Source organism: Chanodichthys erythropterus, chromosome 7 (genome assembly GCF_024489055.1).
Source record: "Chanodichthys erythropterus isolate Z2021 chromosome 7, ASM2448905v1, whole genome shotgun sequence".
NCBI lineage: Eukaryota > Metazoa > Chordata > Actinopteri > Cypriniformes > Xenocyprididae > Chanodichthys > Chanodichthys erythropterus.
In genome coordinates this window covers 28,163,385-28,187,657 of record NC_090227.1, presented here as the reverse complement: position 1 = coordinate 28,187,657, position 24,273 = coordinate 28,163,385, and the positions used below count along the sequence as shown (strand labels likewise).

At 36.8% G+C, this 24,273-nt stretch overlaps 1 protein-coding gene across 1 annotated transcript in view; it reads right to left on the bottom strand.

Moving 5' to 3' along the window:
• Positions 1-471: 471 nt before the first annotated feature.
• hgfb (hepatocyte growth factor b) overlaps positions 472-24,273 on the bottom strand; it is a 34,871-nt gene continuing 11,069 nt past the window's right edge. The window contains exons 6-19 of the mRNA XM_067390034.1: positions 23,055-23,175; positions 20,253-20,371; positions 18,521-18,686; positions 17,579-17,712; positions 14,309-14,402; positions 12,514-12,650; positions 9,457-9,489; positions 9,187-9,292; positions 8,212-8,286; positions 6,941-7,090; positions 6,729-6,835; positions 5,945-6,087; positions 4,442-4,585; positions 472-2,447 (exon numbers count right to left, since the gene is read on the bottom strand). Coding sequence (XP_067246135.1) covers positions 2,406-2,447; positions 4,442-4,585; positions 5,945-6,087; positions 6,729-6,835; positions 6,941-7,090; positions 8,212-8,286; positions 9,187-9,292; positions 9,457-9,489; positions 12,514-12,650; positions 14,309-14,402; positions 17,579-17,712; positions 18,521-18,686; positions 20,253-20,371; positions 23,055-23,175 — 1,571 coding nt within the window. The 3' untranslated portion in view covers positions 472-2,405. The remainder of the gene's footprint in view (positions 2,448-4,441; positions 4,586-5,944; positions 6,088-6,728; positions 6,836-6,940; positions 7,091-8,211; positions 8,287-9,186; positions 9,293-9,456; positions 9,490-12,513; positions 12,651-14,308; positions 14,403-17,578; positions 17,713-18,520; positions 18,687-20,252; positions 20,372-23,054; positions 23,176-24,273) is intronic.

Genomic DNA, 24,273 nt, shown 5'->3' with positions numbered 1-24,273 from the left:
CAGTATAAGTCAAGTATACTTGATTGCAATTTTAAGTATATTTCTGAGAAGTACATAAAGTATAATTCTGAAAAGTACATAAAAAGTAGACTGAAAGTACTTTCTTGCTTTTTAGTTTAAAAGAAGTACACTAATAGGACACTTCAATAAACTTCTTTTTCGTAAGGGGCAGGATGAATGCAGGATGATGCAGCTGTTTGTAAATCATTTTTATTAATGCATAGTTAGAGCCCTAATCATCCTGTTGAAGATAACCCACCAGAAGAGGGCAGCAAAATTTCATGTTGAAGTGATAGTCAATTGAGAAAAAGAGAGGGTCAACACAGACTCAGAAATTTTCTGAGACCAGGGATTTGAACTTTTGCATCTGTGTGATATAAGGCCCCCTTCCTACACCATTTTGTTCCAGTATATTATTGAAATTTAGTGCTCACACCAAGCAATATGAATTTTGTCTCAATATAAGGGTATCCAAGAACAAATCTTAATTTGATATACTTTACCCCAGGCTGTTCTGGACCACCTGTGGATTCAGTATGCTGTACAATGGTTTAGATGACAGGGCATCTGCTAAATGATGAACAAAATCTCATATCTATTGCACTTGGGAGACATACACAAACAACTCCACCAAGTGAGTAAAATCCTTTCACATTCAGTGTTTTTTTTTTTTTTTTTTAATTAATATTATTCTGTCACTTTCTTCATCTTTATTATTGCTATCTGAGAGATACTTGCCAGATATGCAGAAGTAAAGGCACATATATATTTTAATAAACACAAACACACGCAAAGTTGATAAATACTATTGTCGGAGTAAGAGGTGAATAATACATTGCGTATGAATATTACTGTACATGAATATGTGAGACATTAATCACACTGTACAAAGACAACATTTTACAACTTTACATTGTCCGTAGCAGCTTACTATACATTCAGAACTGAGACACTTGCCGTCTTTCTCACATACAAACATCAGAGAGAGGAGAAACCGATCGAATACACATTTACTCTGATGGACCACAGGCCTTTTATACACAAAGGGAGGAATTCAGAGTTTAAGTGCACCTGCTGATAGCAGCTTTTTATTTGCACAAACTGCCTGTGCCCCTCTCTCTCTCTCTTTTTTTTTTTTTTCTTCTTTTTTTGCAAGCCCATTTTTGACACATAAGGGGAAAAAATCATGCTTTGGTAAATTATGGGCCTCAATTGAACCTAGAGTGTGTGTACGCTAAAATCCACACCAACATTCATATTTATAAAAAAATTTTTACGTGGAAAAGGGTCTAAGCAGAAGTATGCACATTTCCTTGTGGCAGAGAGTCGGAGAACTGCATATACTTGGAAATCTAAGCTATTTGGACGTTGACTGGTGCTATTTTATATGTTAATGACATTAATTAGGCGGCGTTTACAAGGCAGAAATCTGAAACCATTCAGCTGCACACAATTTCAAGATCATTTGCAATGTATAGATTTAACATCTGGAAGAGACGTGCATGCATGTTTTTTGTGCGCATGTTCGTTATCTGAGTCACACAAATGCACATTTGAGAAATGATCGTAAGATCAAATGTAGGACTGCTTCTACGCAACATTTTAGAAATGAGGCCCTATAATTATGACATAGATACTAAATCATATTTGTCTCTTAAAAAGTCAAATGTATGTGATGAAAAGTCAAAACTATGGGATAAAATGCCAAAATTATGATTTAAAAAGTCAAAATTATGGCAAAGTCAATATTATGAAATAAAAGGTCAAAATTGCCATAAATACTGAAATGACCATAAGTCATAATTATGTCACAAACTAGGGAAAATTATTTCTTGTGATAATTTTGACTCTGCTATATCTGAATGTCATAATTACGACTTTTTATGTCAGTTTCAACTTCATCTCAAATGTAGGCCAACTCATAATTTTGACTTTTCATCACTTTCTATGTCACAATTATGACTTTTGATCTCATAATTATGACTTTTTTTGATAGTTTTGACTATTCATCAAAAGAATTGACCAAAAGCATGATTTTTTTTTTTTTTTTTTATGTGGCGGATTTCCATGTTTTAGCTCCCGATTAAATGAAGTAACAGTGCAAACAAAATCTGTACTGCCATGCTTAATATAGAATGTACACAAACATCTCTTGAAATGAAAATTAAATTCAGTTTGCTGTAATACCGGGACCTTAATTGCGATAGGCAAATATTGGTGGGATTCGTGAATAATGCGCACTCCAAATTTGCATATATTTAAAGGAGTAATGTTTGCACTGAAAATAATGACAATGATTTTATCACCTGGTTAAACTGGATTGCAGGCGCTTGGGGAAAACGACGCAAATACTGCAATTGAATTCGCCCCCATTCAGAACAAGCCGCTTCATCATCCAGCAGCTTCTAGGTTTCCTTAAACACAGGTTTCGTATTGTTCCGACACAACTACAGGAAAACAAAAAAAAAAACACATTTGTTTTGATAAATGTTAAAGCCAAATGAGGTAAAACTAAAGGACTCTTTTACCTTGTCTTGTGCTTTAGTAACACTAATCTCAATGTGTTCAACAACGTCCTTACATAAGGACTTGTGCCTCAGGACTCTTACAAATTAAACTCATCCTTCATTTTAACCAACATAATTAGCATCGGGAGTGGTTGGAATACAAACACTTACGAGCCATCACTCAGAGAGCTATTTGTTTAAGCCGACATGATTTTTGGAGGTAATTTCCCAAGTTGATTGTTTTTGGAGGCAGGCCAGCTCGAGAGAACGAGGCGCTCGCGGAATGAGCGATCCAAGACCACACAAGAGAGAAAATCACTCGGATTTATCTTACAACGGCTCTGATCTGAAAAAGGGCTAAGTTAATCTGTAAATTTCCCTAACTGCCCTTTATTCCGATGTCTACAAGAACGCATACAAGATTCGGCTCACTTTGCTCTCTGTCCTGCAGAGGTGCACGCTTCGGCTTCAATGCATCTTTGCAGCGTTGCACACAATCACACACGCTTGATTCAATGAACATAAAATATCCCACTCATTCTTGTATTTCACAACACTTAGCGTACACTGACACAATGTGCATTTGGAATTAATACTGATATATTTACAAATATATAAAACCACCCGATGAGCACACAAAACGGCACTGGAATGGAGGAGGCCACCGTCCCCTAACATCTTATAAAGGTCTATGAGACCTACGAAAGAACTGGGAGTGATTACCCCACTCCCATGACCACAGTATTTACAACACACATTTCCAAATCCTCCTCTGAATTCCGCTCTAAACTAAACATAGTGTATGGGAACCTCAGATGCTGATATGTTATGACAAGTACGATTTTTTGCTGCATGTCATTACAAGCAGGTCATGTCATCTCTGTTCAGACTTGTGGACAAAATATCAACACTGGAAATGGATGGAACACCTTTGACTATATAAACACCTACGCTGAAGAAACGACAATCTGTAACGGCGACATGAGGAGGTGTTATTGAGGGACACAGTGACCTCTCTCATGTGTGTTTTCAAGTATTATCAGGAGCATGAACGCAAAAAAAAAAGCCTTCTGTGTATACTTTTACCCATAAGATATTCTACACACGCTATGCTAACAGCTAACAGCTAATACTTTATCGAGGGGCTTTTTGAATGACACCGTTAATGAGAGTTTTATATCAACAAGTACTTATAATCATAACAGCCATCTTTCTTGATGAGGAGAGGCCGAAATATGTAGCGGGTACGTCGGTCAGCTTTGAGCTCTTTTAAATGAGGGAATGGCAGATTCCTTTTGGGATCTCAAGAGTTTGTATTCATATATCAAGTTCTGGTCTGAATCCAGACTCAAACTTGGGTTCGGTCTCTGAATCCAATATCCCAACTGAAGTCCAGATTTTTAGTTTGATGGGTAATGTGTGGGATGAACATACATATGATTGCTTTGAAGCACATTGCAGCAAGACTTCTCTTCGAGGACTTGAGGTTTTTGGTTGGAGGCCAGGGATTGCTATTGATTCTTGAAACAGATTCTGGCTGCTCGTCCGCACTTTGGTCCAGTAGTCTTTATCTTTCCGTATGGCTAGTTGCGAATGTAGCCTTTAGAGACTCTGTCTTCCAGCGCCTTGCTCTGCGGTTCTGGCATTATTAGGTGTACAAATTGCTTGAATTCAGAGCAATGGTTTCAGCCTCAGTTTTAGCTCTTTGAGTAGTTTCTGAATATATGTTTCATGGCCAAGCTGGGAAAGTTCTGAAGAACTTTTTCAAAAAGAGCTGTTCAGATGATCCTTAAATCAAGAAATAAGATGATGGATTTATGGAGATTCTGTATTTTTGATGTTGTGTATCAGATCATATGTTCGATAATGGTCATGTGATCTTAAAATGTTGTTCATCAGTTGTTTAGTTCTGAGTTTGGATAATGTTTGTACACCTTATGAATCCATCCAGTATAGAAGGCCACATTCACGAAAATGGCTGGTCGGTTGTGTCGGGCACATCCTCTGCCGTTTATGCTCACGCCAACAATGACTTTACTGTTACTCTCTTGGCATATTAGAGGGCCGCCATAGTCTTTCTGTGAGCATAAAAAAGGGGGGAAAAAACAATAGGACAAATATAAATATTTAGAAATAATACATCCAAAAGTATAACAAAGGTAAGATGGAAGCGATTAAGATAAATTGTCTATGACATATTCTACCATTCAAAAGTTTGGGGATTTTTGAAATGTTTTTGAAAGAAGTCTCTTTATTCTCACCAAGGCTGCATTTATTTGAGTAAAAATGCAGTAAAAATAGTAATATTGTGAAATATTAATACAATTTTAAAATGTAGGCTAATTTATTCCTGTGATTTTCAGCATCACTGCTCCAGTCTTCAGTGTCACATGATCCTGATTTTACATGCTGATTTAGTGCTCAAGAAACATTTCTTCTTATTATCATCAATGTTGTACTGTACAAAACAGTTGTACTACTTAATATTTTTTTTTTTTTATTGGAAACCATGAAATTTTTTGAGGAATCGACATTTCAACAGTACATGTATTTGAATTGTTTTGTAACAATGTACAGTTGTGCTCAAAATTATTCATACCCTTTGTAAATATTACTAAAGAAGGCTGTGAAAATAAATCTGCTTTGTTAATCCTTTTGATCTTTTATTTTAAAAATTTACAAAAATCCAACCGTTCATTGGAGAATCAGAATTTTAAATGGGGGAAATCTCATTATGAAATAAATGTTTTTCTCTAAAACACATTGCTCACAATCAATCATACCCTTTTATTCAATACTTTTCGCAGCCTCCTTTTGCCAAGATAACAGCTCTGAGTCTTCACCTATAATTCCTGATGAGTTTGGAGAACACCTGACAAGAGATCAGAGACCATTCCTTCATGCAGAATCTCTCCAGATCCTTCAGATTCCCAGCTCCATGTTGGTGCTTCTTCTCTTCAGTTCACTCCACTCATTTTCTTTAGCGTTCAGGTCAGGGAACTGGGATGGTAATTGCAAAAGCTTGGTTTTGTGCTCAGTGACACATTTTTGTGTTGATTTTAATGTTTGTTTTTGTATCATTACCGTGACGGAAGATCCAACCACAGCCAATTATATAAGAGTTCTAGCAGGGACAGTCAGGTTAGAGAAAAATATTTATTTCATAATGAGATTTGCCCCCATTTAAAATTCTTATTCTCCAATGAACGGTTGGATTTTTTGTAAATTTTTAAAATAAAAAGATCAAAAGGATTGACAATGCAGATTTATTTTCACAGCCTTCTTTGGTCATATTTACAAAGGGTATGAATAATTTTGAGCACAACTGTATATGTTTTACTGTCACTTTTGATCAGTTTAATGCATCCTTGCTAAATATAGGCAATCATTTATTTAAAATAAATAAACTTTTCAGTAAATCTGATGAATAAACTCACCTCACATACTCCTTCATCCCTTCTGCCACCAGCACACAGTTTAGAACTAGTTATTTGAAGAGTCCCTTTGTGAAGCTGCTGGCATCGTTCGTTGCTCACTATGGGCAGATGAACCCTTTTCAATGTTCCCTCATGTCCAGTGCCTGAGAAAGCCAGAGAAGCCTTTGTTAGATAAGCTACAGTATGCAAGTTTTCACATTTGGCATGTTTGTTTGAATATGAATATGTGCCTTCCATCATCCTGCTTACACACTGTTATTGTACATGTAGTTCCAAACCGCAAAACACTTCCAAAATGCTTTCATCATCAACGTGAATACTTTCAGAAGCTGTTTATTAATGGTGCTTGGCAACAAAACTAGAACTCTAAAGAGGATGTATTGTTTTTGCTCTCATTTTAAATATTTGGAGCATTTTTTATACTCTTGGTGGATGTTTTTTTTTTGCCATGAGCCCTGATTAATTACCGACCCTGTCCCCATTTTTAAAAATGTATTTGAGTGTCATTCCTTAGTGTGCACTCAAGTTTGGGTAATAGATTCACATTTATAAAATAAACCAAACTTTATGGTCACCTAAAGCCGAGTTTGCACCAAAACCTCAAATGACTTTAATGAATCGTGAGCAACAACATTTATAGAGGCTGGTGCTCTGTACCAAGTGTCTGTCCATGATATGGGCACTGAAAGGTTGTTAAGTCAGAAGCATGACAGCAATGTTGTGTACCTGCAAAGCTGTCAGATGGTGGGGAGTCTCTGAAGACTAGCTCTTAAGTTGAACCTACCTTTGGTCTCACCCCAGCCGTACATAGAGCATATGGTGTCCTCCTGAATGCGGCAGTCAGCCACGGGCAGCTGAATAAATTTGACACGCTCTTTTATAAGTGCTGGTCTGTGTGAAAGAGGAACAGAGATGTCATTTCATCAACAACAAATGAATAAGATCAGACGTGGAATACATTAGTGATACACATATTGATTAATCGACAGGTCTTACTGAGTCAGTCGGAGAAGAGCGAGACTAGAGCCTTCCGGGCCACAGATGACGTGCGAGATTCTCCTCTCCTGTCTGTGGAAGTCATTCTCACCCGATTCGTTCAAATGGGATATACCAAGCCAAACTCTGTACTCCGATAGATCAGGCACGCTGGGGGAAAAGGCACATGATAATATTATGGTTTCAAGTTTCAGGCAAAAAATATTCCTGAATTCAGTTATTTTTTTCTTTAAAGGATTAGTTCACTTTAAAATGAATATTACCCCAAGATTTACTCACACTCAAGCCATCCTAGGTGTATATGACTTTCTTCTTTCTGATGAACACAATCAGAGTTATATTAATAAATATCATGATGTGTCCAAGATTTATAATGGCAGTGAATGGAACCAATGAGTATGAAGCTGAAGAAAGTGGCTCCATCCACATCCATAATAAACGTACTCCCCCCGGAGCCGTGTGGAGTATGTTTATGATGAATGGACGCACTTTCTTCGGCTTCATACTCGTTGGTCCCGTTCACTGCCATTATAAAGCTTGGATACGTCAGGATATTTATTAATATAACTCTGATTGTGTTCATCAGAAAGTCATATACACATAGGATAGCTTGAGGGTGAGTAAATTTTGGGGTAATTTTCATTTTAATGTGAGCTAATCCTTTAAGGTCATATCCTACTTTTTTGTGCCAATTGTTTAGTTTTAAGTTTTTTGTGACCATTTTCTACTTTTTCTCTGATGTTTAAAATTTAATGGGACAGTTTTTGCTTGTGTGTCTTTAAAACTTCCATGCCAACACCCTCTTTGAATGTGCAATGAATTACAGCACTCTGTATCAACTTTACTCGCAAACTGCATGTTTGCAAGTCCGATATAGGTATATATGCACCAACAACCTCTTTGTAGTTAAAAAGTTATATATATATATATATATATATATATATATATATTTATTTTTTTTTTTTTTTTTTTTTTTTTTTTTACTTGGGAGGATGTTACAGTTTGTTTTCATAGTAAAATTAACTATTTTTATCTATAATTTTACCATTATATGACCTCTATAATGAAAATTCTTTTGTGGATATGTAGATATATGGATGTCTCATGCCACGAGATGCATGTTCTAAAAACATTGGCAGCTATGATTTGTTGGGTTACATGCATAAAACAAATCCTGGAAGCTCGCTGATCATTGACCCTGTGACCCTGAGAATCCAGAGGTCACGGGCAGGGCATGACGGTGACTGTGCAGCAAGGCTGGAGATAATTACCATGACGAGAAGCACTGTCTGTCTGTCAGCACCCACTCCTCCCTGACCAGAGAACCTCCGCACCAGTGAGTGCTCCTGAAGAGACAGAGAGGCACGAGACAGTGACGCATCTCCAACATGATTCTCTCACATTATAAAACATGACAGCGCAGGGCTTTACTTCTGAGGAGCTGTACGAACACTGACTTCATAGACAACTGCACTTTATTTGGAGGGAATTTTACTGTCAATCTGGCGATGGGATTTTAAAAAAAAAAAAAGAAAATGAGTATATTTACTGTATTATATAAGGAAAGTGAATACAAAGATTTTGTAATTGCAAAAACATTGTAAAATTACTGCGACTTACTCTAACAAATTAATAGTATCACACATTAATAAATCACATTAATAAGTAAACATAATGCTAACAGATTAATTCTATGCTCTTTCTTTTCTTTCTTTCTTTCTTTCTTTCTTTCTTTCTTTCTTTCTTTCTTTCTTTCTTTCTTTAATGCCATATCAGCAGCAAATGCCATTTTCATGGCAAACTCATAATAGAAAAAAAAAATCCGATTTTTAATCAATAAAGAAAATGCTATATTTTATATACTATACTATATAAATGTATTTTTCTTACAAAATAAAAAAATATATAAAAATATAGCAATATATACATTTTATATTCAATAGAAAATCAAGATAAATACATAATAACAATTATGTATTTATCTTAAAAAAACAATAGTCTTTTAAAAAATGTCTCTTAATAATATTTCTGAATACAGCTGTTGCATAAAATCATTTTAAGCAGGACATTCCAAAAAATAATGCTTTATATTTAATGGTCTTACAAAATTCACATGCTAATTCTTCACCTTTCAATAAATACACATGGGTTAGTCTTGAGTAACCAATTCTTAGTGAACCACAGTGTTTGTAAATTATATGTAAAATATAAGTCAGTGTTACCTACATGTTTTGCAAATTGCTTACCCTCTTTGTATGCTGACCATCCAAATGCCTTCTTTAATCGGGACAGGCCCGCCACCGACAATTCTCACCTGCTTGTGAACAAAACATGATGCCTTTGTAACCTCATCTGTGCAGAGAAAAGAAAACACAAAATAAGGGGGACACATGGGTTTGTCAGAATACAGTAAAACACAAAAGTGTTTATGAATTACTCTTTCTAATGTCATCTGAAACGAAAGAGTATCAGCTGGAAAATTGCATGGTCTAACAACATTTGAAAGATGTGATTACCTTTTTGTGGTAGATTGTTATGTGAGGGCACACCTAAAAAGGAAGGAAAAAGAACAGGACGCTTATTTTTGTTCTAAGCAATGAATAGGCACGAGAAATTAAAAAAACAATTGGTCACTGGTGTGATGGCTGTTTAGAGTATAATTCGAGTGAAAGTGTGTGTGAGGTCTTTAGCACAGGACTAGTCTTGGTCCAGCATGTGGGACCAGTTAGAAGTGCACAGCACTGAAGCTTAACTTATACGTGTGTGTGTGTGTGTGTGTGTGTGTGTGTGTGTGTGTGTGTGTGTGTGTGTGTGTGTGTGTGTGTGTGTGTGTGTGTGTGTGTGTGTGTGTGTGTGTGTGTGTGTGTGTGTGTGTGTGTGACAGAGACAGAAGGAGTGCTGACAGTCCAAGCCACCTGGACTTTACACTCTTTAATTAAACTGAAGCCTCTGCGGAAAGTGTGTGCGCATGTGTGGGTGAGTGATTGATGTGTCGTATGTAGATTCATAACACATGGCCTACATGCTCAACACAAGTCTGCGGTGTCAGTGATGAGAGCGTAAGTCAACAGGAAAGCACATGTGATACAGCAATGTGGGAATATAATGGTCAAAAATATGGAACTCAATAGTCATACTTTAAAAGGATAGTTCACCCAAAAATGAAAAATATCCCATGATTTACTCACCCTCAAGCCATCCTCTGTGTATATGTATATATCTTCTTTCAGACGAACACAATTGGAGATATATTTAATAATATCCTTGGGATATCCTAATATCCTAGGGGTTAAAGGGGGTAAATAACGCCCTTTTGAAGCAAAGAGATGCGTTTTTGTAAGAAAAATATCCATATTTAAAACTTTATAAATTCAGCGGACGATCATACACATACTGCACAAGTCGACTTGCGCCAAAATGAGTAACCCCTGACGCGATGTATGACATAGTTTGTAGGAGTAGCATAAGCTTCGACACCTCTCATGGTTCAGACAAATATGGCTGGGCAACAAACTCAAGCTCATCTTCTCTTACATCAAAATCCTCTGATATTTCTCTTTAAAAAATATCGTTTTAGACTTCTAATTCGTGACCGATGTTTTATTTTGCTTTATCCTCTGCACTTCCACGTTTGTCATTACGTCATGCATTGGGTCAGAGGTAACTCTTTCGTCGCAAATCGATGCATATGACCGTCTGCTGGAATGTAGCTATTATAGTTAATAAAGTTTTAAATATGTATATTTTTCTTACAAAACCCATCGCTTCGCTTGAGATGGCCTTGATGGATGGATGCTTTAGAATGTGGCCCTCCCTACACAACCATGATAAAGCTTGGAGGAGCAAGGATATTTTTAAATATATTTCCATTGTGTTCGTCTGAAAGAAGATAGTCATATACACCTACAGTAGGATGGATTGAGGGTGAGTATAAATTGTAGGATAATTTTCATTTTTGGGTGAACTAACCCTTTAATATGAGTGAAAAACTAATTTAGCAACAGTGCTTAAATCAAAGTATAAATCTTCTGACATCAAAATGTGTGAGAGCTGTTAAATACTACGAACGATTCCTACCTCCAGAACTAATCCAACTGATTGAGTGAATTAATTAACTTTTGCACTACTGTTCAAAAGTTTGGGGTCTATTTTAGAATAAATAAAATAATTATTTTATTTATCAAGGATGCTTTAAATTGATCAAAAGTGAAAGTAAAGACATTTATACATAGGCGTAATTTGCGGGTGGGACGGGTGGGACATGTCCCCACCACTTTTTGCCAGGGTCGATATTGTCCCCATCAATTTTTGAAACATCTCGTGGCACAGATGTATACTTATACAAAAGAAACATCTTTAGTTGATTAGCAATTTGTTTGTTTGTGTTAAATAATAGGCGATCTGGTGCTGGGATGTGTTGTTTTTGAAATCGTGTTGAGTGTTGCGCCACTAATAACAGTGGCAACGAGCAGTGTTCTCTTGGAACACAGCTTCAATATATTGCTAACGTTGTTGTGGCCGGAGACTCTATTCATTTCAGTAAAATCACTAACAATATATTGTATTATAGTAGATGTAAGGACGAAACTATCATATTAAAAATGAGGTCTATGTCAATATATTTTGTGCATTTATTATTGTAATGATACCCCCCCCACACACACACACACACACACACATTCCTGTCCCACCCACTTTTAAAACAAAGTTACGCCACTACATTTATAATGGTACAAAAGATATCTATTGCAAATAAATGCTGCTCTTTTTAACTTTCTATTGATCAAAGAATCCTGAAAAATCCTGTATCACTGTTTCCACAAAAATATTAAGCAACAAAACTGTTCTAAACATTGATAATAATAAGAAATGTTCACAGCATATTAGCATGATTTCTGTAGGGTCATTTGACACTGAAGATTGGAGTAATGATGCTGAAAATTCAGCTTTGCCATCTCTGGAATTAAAGTACTTATTAAAATACTTATTATATTAAAATAGAAAACGTCCTTGGTGGGAATAAAAGCTTATTCCAAAATCATTTAAATTTTACTGACCACAAACTTTTAAACAGTAGATTAACTAAAGGACAACTAAAATCAAATCAGTGAGTGAGTTGTGTGACTGACTGAAATATTTGTGATTTTGATTAAATCAATTCAAAAAATTGACTTAACGGTACATTACAATAATCAAACCACTAATTTGCAACTTTGCAGTGGTTTGCAGTCGTAAATAAAAGGGTCTTGTGAGCACCTGAATAAAAAATATTAATTTTCTTTTCAAAATTTTGTAAAGCAAAATTAACCATTTACACTTTTATCGTTACTTTTGTATATTTTTAAGTTCTGCTCCAACCTCTGGTTACTGTATGATGAGGTAGACTCTTCTAAATGAATAAAATACAGAAAGCTTATAGCTTTTTAGCATTTCGCTTTTTGAGGTCAGTGGTTTACATTAGCCCCTATTCCTCAGCTTGTGTTTGCCTCTTCATGTTTCAAGTAGCACTTTTAGTGAACCCAAAGGTCTCAATCAGTTTGTAATGTCAGCAAAGACATGTGTTGCTCACTCACAGGGTTTGAGAGAGCAGTAGTCCCACGGGATGGCTGAGCTGTTGGTATAACACCACGGGCCGTGTTTGTCCTTGTCCGGGTTTCTGCAGAAGTTCCCCGCCTGTTCAGCCATCAGCAAGTCCACTTCTCTTTCGTTACTGAGAACAAAAACAAATCTGATCATTACAACATTCTCAGAACATGTGCAGCTTTAAAAGAAGAGTGTTAAGAGTGAAAATTATCATTACATGTCTACATATAAACATCCAAAACAGGTGCATCATTCAGGCACATCCAGAGTCGTTTAACACTAATCAAACAGTTTATCCGGTGTTTGTAACAAGACAATACATCTAAAACCTCTTAAGAAAAGAGTCCAAAGAAACATCTTCTTCTTATAAGTTCATCTTAAGCCCCAGCTGTGTAGAGTTCCTCTCAGGAGGCAAGGTGAAGTATTTAGCTTGTGCATTACTCATGAGATGTTTCCCTAAGTTTTTCCACATTATCAGTCAGATTCAGGAAGATTCACAGATGTAAAGATGCTGCGATTCTTCAAAAGTTCAACAAAAGACCAACGAAGAGCACAAATATGCATATGCAATATGCACCAATGATCTTCTTGCCGTGTTACTCTAGGGATCATACAATGTAAACAATCTATGCCTAATGCCTGCCCGGCAGTGACCTTTGCAACCCGGCCGTGGCGGCTCACAGGCTGCGGGCCAAATAAAGGAGTTGATTGGCTTTGATGTGTTCATGGAGAGGGGTTAGGGTGAGGAAAAGGGTCAGAGGGTGGCTCTAAAGAATCTTGTTCCAGCTGGGTTGGCCTGCCTGTAATTTTTAGCAAATGAGTCACTCCAACTGCTCCACGTTTACTATCAATTAGAGATCTTCAGAATGGGGTAAAATGTGTTTTCCTTCCTCAGAAAACTGTGAGGGGCTTATTTTTTCAACAAAGACAAAACCTGAAAATCCCTGCGCTTTGCATCAGTGAGCTGGAGGGGCTCTGGAAAGGTTGACCTTTGACCTGGAACTTGTTCATAAAACAGGGAAGTTATTTAACGCCACACATCTCAGGGTGAGTGTGGATGTTAGAAACAACACAGGCCTGTTTTGGAACCGGTTGTTCAATTCCTCTGAGACTTAAACACACACACTCACTGAAAATTGTGCCAATACACATTAAACACAGGCAAAACCATAACTGCATTAGAGGAAACAGACCACACCTGGCATGAACAAACATAAACCATAGCTATTTAATACTCCAGTATGGCTGTAAGTAAAACTGTGCATGCATATTTGATAGCTCCATATGCTTGTCTGAGATATTTCACATTGCATCTGTCTCATTTATTCATTCTCACCAATTTAATGACAACTTGCTACGGTTGACCCTTGAACCTAATGACTAAATTGAGTTGTTCACCTTGCAAAGCAGCACAGCGGCATCATGGGATTGTCCTTGAGATCCTGCATTGCGAGTTATGGACCTAGTTTGGTTTCCATGGAAACTGAGTGAATGTCCATGACTGTAACTGTGCGCTGTACCACTATAAATGATGGTTCTGCTTAATACTAGACTATAGAAAATTCATAGTGAAAACTATGTGTGCCCATACCAAAGGACTATCAACAATCCATTTCTCCTGTCTAAATCTGAGCCTGTTATTTATTCAGTTTAATACTGTAGGATTTTTTTTTTTTCTAAAAAGATTCATATACTTTCTCTCAGATTGATATCAGAGACAACTTTAAATATACATTTCAGCTTTAAGTTTATTTTGCAGTCTAGACATGGATGGCCAGCTTTTACCTTTCGCTGTGGTCTTTCCATGGAGCACAGGGGATGCCTGAGCGAGTTTTTGCCCGTTTTCCATTGTACGTGTCACCAATACCCGTATAGCACTCTGAAATAACAAAAATAAGAAAAATCATTACAGTTTCAAAATACATATCAAGGAAAGCAGAGATTAGAAATGGCGTGTGCAGTAATTGTAAGCAACAACATTTTTAAAATTTTAAAGTGCTTGCATTCAAAACTTGATATGATATTCTGCTCTTTATAATTTTCAGGCAAAAACTGTGCATCAAATTGTTTAGAAAAGTAATAGCTCACTTTTTCCTTAACCGGTCGCCAGTGTTTAGTATTATTTATATACTTATATTGGGTGTTGTGGTAACGCAATACAAGTAACGTGAGTTATGTAATCAGATTACTTTTCCCAAGTAACTAGTAAAGTAACACATTACTTCTAAATTTACAAAAAGTTACTTTTTCAAATAAGTAATGCAAGTTACTTTGTTTTTTCCATAACTGACAGCTCTTTTGTTCCCATGTTAAGAGAAATCATGAGTAAATGCAGAGGCGTTGTGTGCGCCGTATAAACATGATGGTTATTGTAGTTCTAGACTAAATGTGAACATGCATTTACTCATCTCACCTGCACAAAAACAGATTCTGTATTCCTCCAAATGAATAAAAACAGTGAAATGCAAACTCAGAATATTACACAAACCTGCAATGATTAAATGTTAAATAACACAAATATACTTTATGTATTTAATCTCAATTTATCAACCAATGTCTTTGCTGCTGAACTTTAATGATCCAATTCAAAAATACTCTTAAACAAAGATGACTTTAAACATCACATTTGTGTTTAATTTTTTGTTTTTATTGTTGAATAGTACTGAACTTTATTGTCTGAGCTGTGCTGAGGCGTGAATTTGCATTTCTTTCTTATTTCACTTATGGTGTGAAAGGGCCTTTACATTTGCCAAAAATAGAACAACCAGCCCAGATGAGAAAAAGGAATGCAAAAGTAATGTAACATTACTATCTATAAAAAGTAACTAAGTTACGCAATTAGTTACTTTTTAGGGAGTAACACAATATTGTAATGCATTACTTATAAAAGTAACTTTCCCCAACACTGCTTATATTTATAAAAATTTTGAATAATATATATCCTCAGTTTTCATTTTAATTTTAGTTTAAGCTTTAGTAATTTTGTTATGTGCTTCTACTTATTTTAATATTTCTATTTAGCTTTAATACATTTTTACTTCATTTTTAGTTTAATTTTCATTTAAGGGTTTTACGTTTAAGTTCTCAATATAAAACTTAAATTACAGAAAGCATATTTTTATATTTTTAGTTCAAAATTACAATACTGCCAGCTGCACAGTTTGAAGTATGGTTCATGTCCGTAGCACAAACATTGTGGAATGAGTAACACAGCAGAATTTATTCATTTGTTTGTTTTATGTCTCGGCAGCAGCTAAGGGTATTTTCATAGCAGGAACATTGTAAAGTCAGTTGAAAAATAGATAAACAAACAAATTAATACGCATATTTAAAAAGAGATAAGGAATAGACAAACAGTATAAACAATTTACATACAGAAAAAAATGTAGGTGCAATTTTCTAAACCCACTAAGCCTAAGTACAAGCAAGCACCTCTAAATATATACACAATATGAAAGATAAATGCAATTATATACATGTTGTAATTATCCCAATGGGAGCTCTGCCTTTAATGAGACACTGTTAACCTAAAATTATTATCAAACTCTGCAAGTCGAAGTGCTTAAAGAAACACAGCAGGTTTGTGGAAACACAGTGCTTATGGAAACACAGCAGGGCTCCCAGCGCACCACAATAGTCGAGCGATCATCCCAGCGGCCTCAATTGGAACACCAGCTAAATCGATCTTAACATCAGCGCTTGCGCGAGTCCTTCTATGAAGCATCTCCTGGGTCCTGCCAGTCACACGAAGCTGTCAGCAGTGATTAATGCTTGACTCATGCTGTCTCATTCCCACACTGCGGCTCCTGCTCCCCGCACATGTTTCAAACAGCCCCCATTAGTGGCCGTGGAGATCGGACTACAGGGACCACTGTGTACCGATGCCAAGACAGGCAAGAAAGAGCAAATGAAAGAGAGGGAGGGAGAAAGGACTATGGCATTTTTGAGCATCATGAAAAGAAATTATATAGATATTATGTCTTGCTGGGGAGGATTAATAAGAACAAAAGACATAACTTTGATATGCAAAGAAGGCATGACTTCAAAAGTTACAGCCTTCTTTTTTTATCCAGCCAGCAAAACAAAGTTGGAAGAATGCCAGCCATAATATCATGGAAAACAAGATCAAGCCAGTAGATTATAAACATGTTTCTTAAAAAAGCAAATAAGTGTAATAGGTTTTTTGGTCACTGTCTGTAAACTCGCCTGGTGTACTGGATTTTTCGCTCTTGCATAACTCACAGTCACCAGTACAGAAATACACATCTAGACAGAGAGGTGTAAAACCAAGGTCAGACATGTCACGGTACTCCAGCAGCAATTTGAGGGTTAAATGACTTCAGTCAAGGACACAGTGACAGTGACTGGTTTAAGATACCAATAAGCTACAGCTGCCACAGTGCTTTTACAAGATCATTTACATTTAAAAAAAAAATCATTTAGGAGCATGTATCAAACTGCCAAAGTTACGTGAACCATTGAAATATCAAAAGGTATGACGTAACAAAGCCTCATTTACTGAAATCATGTGATTTTAGCACTCCGAACCAATGATTCGAAACAAAAGATTCATAAAGCTTCGAAGCTTCATGAAGCAGTGTTTTGAAATCACCCATCACTAGATATTGTTGAATAAAGGTCTCGTCGCTTCATAACATTAAGGTTGAACCCCTGTAGTCACATGAACTGTTTTAAATACATCTTTAGTAGCTTTCTGGGCATCTGAAAGTGTTAATTATCTTGCTGTCAACGGAGGCCTTACTGAGCCATCGGATTTTATAAACGATATATTAATTTGTGTTCCGAAGATGAAAGAAGGTCTTACGGGTGTGGAATGAATTACGAGAGTAATTAATGACAGAATTTTAATTTTGGGGTGAACTAACCCTTTAATAAAGCAAGGAAGGTCTAACGGTTTAAACATATGGCAGATCTCAAAGCACACACTTCATCAGTGTGCATGAGAACCAAAAACATTGCAATGCTAATACCATTCAACATGAACGTCACGTCAAACTTTAAATATCAGACAAATATATTGTGAATGACTCTTACCTTCAGGTTCAGGGGTGTGGACTCCACAGCGAGGAATGTTCGTGCAGAATGCCACAGGTACATTGGGGTCAGTCGTGAAGCACCATGGGAGATGACGACCATCAGGATTCCTACAGTAGTTCTCCCGGAGATCCCTGCAGTGCAGACACATACATTTAATCATAAATACACACAGCACACATGTTTCTATTACAGAGCATATGTTGAACACACTGCGATTGAGCTTAAAAACTGCAGATTCTGAATAATTATCTGCATTTTTTAAAAATCTAAACCTGTATGATGACAGATAAAAATCTGGGAGAGGAAACATTCAGGTTTTCCTAGTGCTGACAGAACCTGGCAGAAAGCCGTGCTGATAAAACCAGCATACCTGGTGAACATATGTGTTTTTGGGGATGCACAATATATCAGAACTGGTTACATACAGTATATATACATATATACATAAAATTCAGGTTGATATTGGATATTTATTAGTTGATACTGGATATTTAATTGTGCATGCTCATCTCAAAATGAATATAAAATGAATACATATATTAAAACATTTATTAATAGTTTTTTCATGATATATATTGTAATGTTGTGATGCCTTAATGTACTTAGAATTTAAAGCTACTGGTGTTGCAAAATGGCATAAATAGTATAAATTTTGTTTACTATGAGCCATTTATTGGTTATATATATATATATATATATATGGTCTTTTTGGTATCAAGCAGAATTCTAATATCAGTGCATCCTTATGTTTTTTGGATGCTGATGCCCAGCAAGGGATTTTTGTATACTGAAGTAGATTTTCCAGCAAGACTTCGGCCTACCACCTTATAAAAAGACCTTCAAACTTTGGCTGTGTATATGCATGAATACAAACCAGCATGTATGTCCAGCCAACACATATTTGACCTATATATGAATACTTAATGAATATTTTCTTACTTGCAATGATAATTCTGTGGTGTATAAGAGTGTCGATGGGGAAACTGGGCATCCCATCTCTGACAGGTCACTCCCTCGGGGGTGATGCCAACCGTTCCACGATAACCCTCTCCACGTCCACGGAAACAACTTGTTGTGTTGTCAACGTCACCGCCGTTGTCTGAATCTGAGTAAACGGTGAAAAACATAAACAGAAAGACAAAGGGAGTGAGAGAATGAGGCATAATATCACTCCTTAGGCATGATGAACACTGAATCATAGATTCACTATTAACTGTAAGACAGCGCTGCCTTAGGGAGGAATAACAACAGCTTTGTCCTGCTTAACAGAGAGAGATGCTTCCTGAATGAGTCAAAGCAGCCAATAAGTCTGTGACAAATGCTAAAACAGTAGCCTACAGAGCTTTTTTTAGGCTAAAATGTAAGCCTTTTATGAATGATATATTGTTTTTGCCCATGTGTCTCAATGCAATAAATTACGCTCATTAGAGACAGAGTTATGTTTACCTCCAATAACCTGATAATACTTCAGTCTGCTAATGAGGCTAGCAGTATAGGGATATAGGCCAAGTCCTGCTAATAAAACCCAAAGTCAAATTCTCAAATGCATCCAATACACTGTGAGAGTCTGAAGAGTTATACAGTGGATCCCAGCGTATGTGATATTGTTGTATTCATGCAATGCTAGGTTAGCATTTTTTTACAGCTAACTTAGGCAGTGGCGTAATGTCATGAAGACAAACACAAAGGTCAAGCAATTGGAAAACAATGAGGTGCTCTGTGCCTTAAAGTCTTGCTGTGTTTACTGCAGAGGAGCATGGTATTTTTTAAAAGCAGGTTTAGCTTTATAGAGGATCAAATATTCTTGTTAAGGGGCGACGTTCATTCTGCAAGAGGACGAAATCCACTTCTTGTAAATGCAGATGCGTTTCCACAGGTGGGAAGTGACATACATGGTTAAATTCTGTTTGGCTGCTTATTGAGATGCTGATGTGTTTGAAAAGAAGCTTAATTCTGCCAAACAGTGAAAAGCATGGTGAAAAGTGTCTCCCATGATGGTGATCTTTGAAAATCCGTCACAGGATTTTGCTCAAGGTTATGACCGGTACTTGCCAAACAGCTCTGAAAAACAAATGCGAACCCCCGTGGTTCGGTCTAGAATGGAGTGCGTGAATGTCGGACGCCTGAGTTTCTGCCTCACTTCCCACTTAAACCAACATGCCGTCGCCTTGCTAATGAAAATAAATGGAGGCAGCATGAGGAGGAGGAGAGGGGTGTCATTATAATAATAGGTTTTTGGGTGCTTGTGAGCTTGTGTGTTTGAGCGCGCTGGGGGTTTGAAACCCACACGCGTGTTTTGTCTTAAGCGTGGAAGGTTTACATAGCACTTGAAACTCAACCACATTTCTCTCATGCAGATAAGGGAATGCTCTACTGCACTGATGAGGAAAAATAAACACAGAGGCACGTTACTGAAAAGACAGGGCAAGAGCCGAGGAAAGAGAAAGAGAGGAGAGAGAGTTTTATAGGTGGACCCTCTCTCTCTTCTCCCGGTTACAAACAACATTCCTGTGAGGGTCCCAAACGAAAGGGGAGCCTGGGCTACAGGAAGAGGAAGTTGTAAATTTGGCAAACTCTGCCTCTTTTCATTCTTTTTTTGTCTCTGGCTTCTTTTTTTGTTCTCTTCTCTGTCTCTTCATCTTATACATAGGACACAGACGCGCACACTCACCGCACTGTTTGATGTTACAGTACTCCCATGGAGTGTTTGGATCGGTGGTGAAACACCAGGGTCTCTGGCGCCCGTCTGGGTTCCTGCAGTAGTTGTCCTTTAGACCTTTATCGGGATACCTGTCATAAGAAGGGCAAAAAGAACACACTTAACACGCCACATATCAACCATCCCAGTTCTACAGCAACTTTGATTTACAGCAGGATAAAATTCTAATAACCTCCAGAAAATACATAACATGCTCTCTGCTTCTGGTACAGCAGGAATTCTTAAGCCAAGCTCACAAGACAGAAGCATGTCGACTTGCATACACTTAAAGACACAGAAGTCACAATTTAAAATTTTCCAGTATCGGTTGATTTTTTTTTTTTTTTTTTTTTTATAAATTAATATTTTTATTCAGCTTAGACGCATTAAATTCATAAAAAGTGACAGTAAAGATATTTATAATAATACAGAAGATTTCTATTTCAATTAAATGCTGTTTGTTTGAACTTTCTATTCATCAAAGAATCCTGAAAAAAATTATCAAGTTTTGTAATTATTATATATTTTTATTAGATATTAAATATTACGCAGCTCAACTGTTTTCAAGTGTGATAAGAAATGGTTATTGAGCACTAAATCGGCATATTAGAATGATTTCTGAAAGACCAGCTTTGCCTTTACAGGAATAAACTATAGTTTTTTATTTACATGAAAATAGAAAAATGCCTTGTTGAGCATAAGAGACTTTCAAAAAACATTAAAAAAATGTTACCAACTTTTAAACAGTTGTGTACTGTATATTGACAATACTCAAAATGTGATTGTGTGTGCTCATTTCCCATATTTTCTCCAATAATTACATTTTTAAATAACTTAAAGTCAAGAAATGAACATACGACTGGTTTCTAGTGTTATATTTATACTAAAGTTGGCAACGATATGAAACCTTTTGTTGCAGACTGGTCATGTAAATGGTGAAGGGCTTCTGCCTTGTGATGTTCAGTGGCTTTTTATAGTTGCTTGTACTTCCAAAAAAAATAAATAAAAAATAAATAAAGGCTCAAGACATCATAGACAATTTGCCTCTTTGGTAGGTTCACACAAAGCAGTCAATTTATTTAGTGATTTATATCAAACAGGGGCATGACACAGTTCCCATGAGGTCAAGTGGGAGAACACTTTATTGATTTTTCAAATATTTTTAAGTTCTTCACAAATGCCATTCCGGATTAGGGTAAATGCAAGAGCATTTTCCATATATGCAATCTGAGATATTTAAAAAAGAAATGTCTTTGTGTGTTTAGAGACTCTTAAGGGAGAGTATTCAAACAAACCAAACGGACATTTATTTCAAGATTAACGATATTGTTGTTTCCCAGAACTAGTAAAGATGTAACTAGGGCACTGGGAAGGTCATACAAAATAAAAATGCCATTTATCGGCTAAAAAGTGCATACATGATGTACTGTACATCAGGTAGCAATGTGGTCAACTGTTTCAGTTGCTATGCTAAAAAAAAAAGAGATGTGTAATTGAGAAAAGATGTGCAAGGAACTTTGGAACTTATTTTTGTCCTACATGAGCATGGTCCAAAGAAATTATGAAACAGTAAAGAATAATGTTTTCCAAAACAAAGTGTAATTTTTCATGACTGCTGTTAGCCATCACTGCTCAGATTGTGATTTCAGACAGATTAAAGCATTTCTGAGTTGTTTTCCACAGTTCACATTCAATGGCATGAGGCAAATGATCCACTCATGACCCCAGATTTCTTCAGCATAACATTAGTAAACCTCTCACTATTTTTACAACTGATATCTGATTCCTTTCTTTGAAACGTAATCATCTTACCATCAATTAAAGTTGTACAAAATCCTGAAGAAAATGTGAGAGGTGTTTGCCATGCATAACTCACCACCACAATGCTAAAGTGTTCTAGTTGGTTTCCATGGTATTGCTATGGGGTTGCTAAGGTGTGTTGCTAGGGAGTTCTAGAAGGTTTCTAGAGCTGCTTTTCCACTGTCGGGCCGAACAGTTCTTAGAATGGTAAGGAACAGCTCCAGTTTTGTTTCCACTTGAAACTGGTACAGCACGGCACGTTTACAAACCGTTCTCGGCACGGAATTCTCAGCACGGTTGTCTAATGCTGGTAGAATCCGGGAAGTGACATCGCCACTCGGGATTGGACACTTGTCTGTTGCCTGGCTACCAGTTTCTCTGTAGCTGTCTAAGCGCTCTATTTGCAAGACGTAAACACAAATTAATAACAAAATTTAAAGAAATATCTGATCATCCTCCATAACGTGGTTGTTATTTACATCTCATATCATCAGCAAACTATTGCGTTACCAATGCAATGACTGACGCTTTTGTATTACATTACATTGAATTACATGCCGTTATCAACCCCACAGTGGAAAATGAAACCGTAACCGTACCAGCTGGCCCGGATCGGCACGGAATGGAAGAGTTATGCAATGAGAACTGTGGAAAAGCACCGTGGACGGTGGAAAAGCAGCTTAGATCTTAACTCAAATCAGACCAAGTCTCCAGAATATTCTACATATCTCTTGTTTTCCTCCCTTTCACCTGTTTTAGTGAAAAAATCATTAGTTTGATTGTTTAGAAAAGTTATTTCCCACCTCAATGCAACAAACTGCATGATTTGAGGTATCACCATGGTACACAAAGGGCGAACAAAAGGGATTTTTGGCAAACTGGCAAAGCTTTCTCATATTGACAGAAAATCATGACCTGAAGTCTGTCTGATTGATGTTGTCCCTTACTGTTTGCACTTTCTGGTGGGTCCCATACCTTTTAGGGTGAAAAAGGTGTCTATGTGGTTCCTCAAGGTCCCAGCGTTGGCATTCCCGGCCGCTCTCCGTGTGGTCCATGGGTCCGCGGTAACTTTCCCCATTACACGTCATACATTCCACTATGGATAAGGAACATGCCTGGTAAGAATTTTAACCAGTACAAGGCCCAAAAGGCCCCAGCTGAGCAACATTAGCATGCTTATAGAGGATGACTCAACAGGGTTTAACCCTGTTTGTCATGCTAAACAGTTAGAAGAATGCAACTGTGGCAGAATGTCGGTAAATTAGTGCACGTTAACTACGCATTGGCTAATCACTAACGATTAATGACTGCAGGGACTGTTATCATATTTATCAAGAAGACAAGCAATTAAGGAGCCACATGTGACCCTTAGAATGTCTAAAAAATAAATCATCTGACGCTTCAATTTATTAGGCAGACATACCACCCATTAGGCCTTCCATTTAACCCCAAAGGTACATTGCGGCTTTTAACAGATTTCATATGATCAAAGGTTAAAGCAACATGTAATTATTATAGTACTTAGTAAAGAGCTTAGTCACTGTAGGACCAAAACCAAGTATCACAGCAGATGGAGGTCACTTAAGCTAGAGTCATCTCTCTAAATCCTGTTATTAGTTGTACAGTACACACAGTATAAGGAGCAGATTGCTGTAGTAGAAACAGATGTTAATGTCAGCCACTCTCATGAAAACATGATTTTCCTTCTTTTTGTGTGTGTCTGTGTGTTTTTGATTATGGGAAACTAATTTATTAACAAACCCTCCCGGCCATATTTCACCATGCAGCTCTTAGAATAGACAAGAGGCTCTCTCTGTGAGCCTGATCACTATCTCTGCAGAAAACCCCTCTTTCACTCGATGTGATCTCCTATTAACGGAAATCCCCAGTCACTCTAACAATCAAGCGCTTTCATTCATCTTCAGTTGATAAAGCTTTAAATTCAATAAATTAGCAATTCACATGAAAAAGGTGTTTTTAATAGGCTGAAAATCCATCTGTACTATAGTGCTTAAACATCTCTTAGTTTGAACTGCAAACCAAGAGGAAAGAGATATCACAAGTGAGATTGTTTTAATATCTCAACTGTTTCTCCTGGACAATAAACTGAGAGTGAATGGAGACTTTTGAAGTCTCCTTATTCACAGATTTTTATCATTAAAAAATACTTCAGTAATCTCACAGTCAGTCTCCT